This window comes from Diaphorina citri, unplaced genomic scaffold (genome assembly GCF_000475195.1).
Source record: "Diaphorina citri unplaced genomic scaffold, Diaci psyllid genome assembly version 1.1 scaffold19102, whole genome shotgun sequence".
In the NCBI taxonomy this organism is placed as follows: Eukaryota; Metazoa; Arthropoda; class Insecta; order Hemiptera; family Psyllidae; genus Diaphorina; species Diaphorina citri.
Window position 1 is genome coordinate 1 of NW_007396455.1, and position 959 is coordinate 959.

The following is a 959-nucleotide window of genomic DNA, read 5'->3' on the forward strand; positions in this document are numbered from 1 at the left end:
AACACCTTGGGCTATTTTTAAATTACATGCATTTGTTGATATAACAGGAAAAGAATATTTGGCAATTACACTAGGCGTTTTAAGTAATTTTGAAACAATACTTATAAGAGTTCATTCGGAATGTTTAACTGGAGACGCTATGTTTAGTCAACGCTGTGATTGTGGCGCTCAATTAGAAATGGCATTAAAAAAAATTGCTTTAGAAAATAAAGGTGCATTATTTTATTTACGCCAAGAAGGAAGAGGTATTGGTTTAATTAATAAATTACGAGCTTATAAATTACAAGATGAGGGAGCTGATACAGTAGAAGCTAATCAAAAATTAGGATTTGCGGATGATCAGAGAGATTATAAAAATCTTAAGTCAATGTTTATTCATTTTGGTATAAATAAAGTTAGATTAATGACTAATAATCCTAATAAAGTAGCTGCTTTAAAAGAATTTGGTGTTACTGTAGTTGAGCGTATATCTATTTTAGTAAACAGAAATCCTTTTAATAATCATTACCTAAACACAAAAGCTAAAAAATTAGGACACTTTTATAATGATACATAAAAATAAAAAAATTTTTATAAAATTAATAAAAAATAATTTTTAAGAATTTTTATTTATTTTGGTGCTGGCTGTAGGACTTGAACCTACTACCCCCTGATTACAAGTCAGGCGCTCTACCAGATGAGCTAAGCCAGCATTACATTTTTAAATTATATAAAACTTATGGTATAAATATTTTTTCAATAATACCATTAAAATATAAATTAAAGAAACAAAATTTTTATTTAAATTTAAGTTATAGTTTTATAGTTATCAGCCGCACTAATATTTAGTATATTTTTTAACAACAAATTTTAATAGTATAGTATGATGGTATAATTTTTATTAATACACTAATTAATATAATAATACACTAATTAATATAATAATACACTAATTAATATAATAATACACTAATTAATAT

At 24.6% G+C, this 959-nt stretch overlaps 1 protein-coding gene and 1 non-coding gene across 2 annotated transcripts; one reads left to right on the top strand and one right to left on the bottom strand.

Annotated features, from left to right (window-relative positions):
* Positions 1-4: 4 nt before the first annotated feature.
* On the top strand, positions 5-953 carry LOC103523296 (GTP cyclohydrolase-2-like; the record flags this gene model as incomplete). The annotated part of the gene is made up of 1 exon (XM_008488354.2): positions 5-953. A coding segment is annotated over one exon (552 nt), but the record flags the coding sequence as incomplete, so codon positions are not given.
* Trnat-ugu lies at positions 619-691 on the bottom strand. The gene has a single exon. It is a non-coding gene; the product is annotated as a tRNA-Thr (tRNA).
* Positions 954-959: the final 6 nt, after the last annotated feature.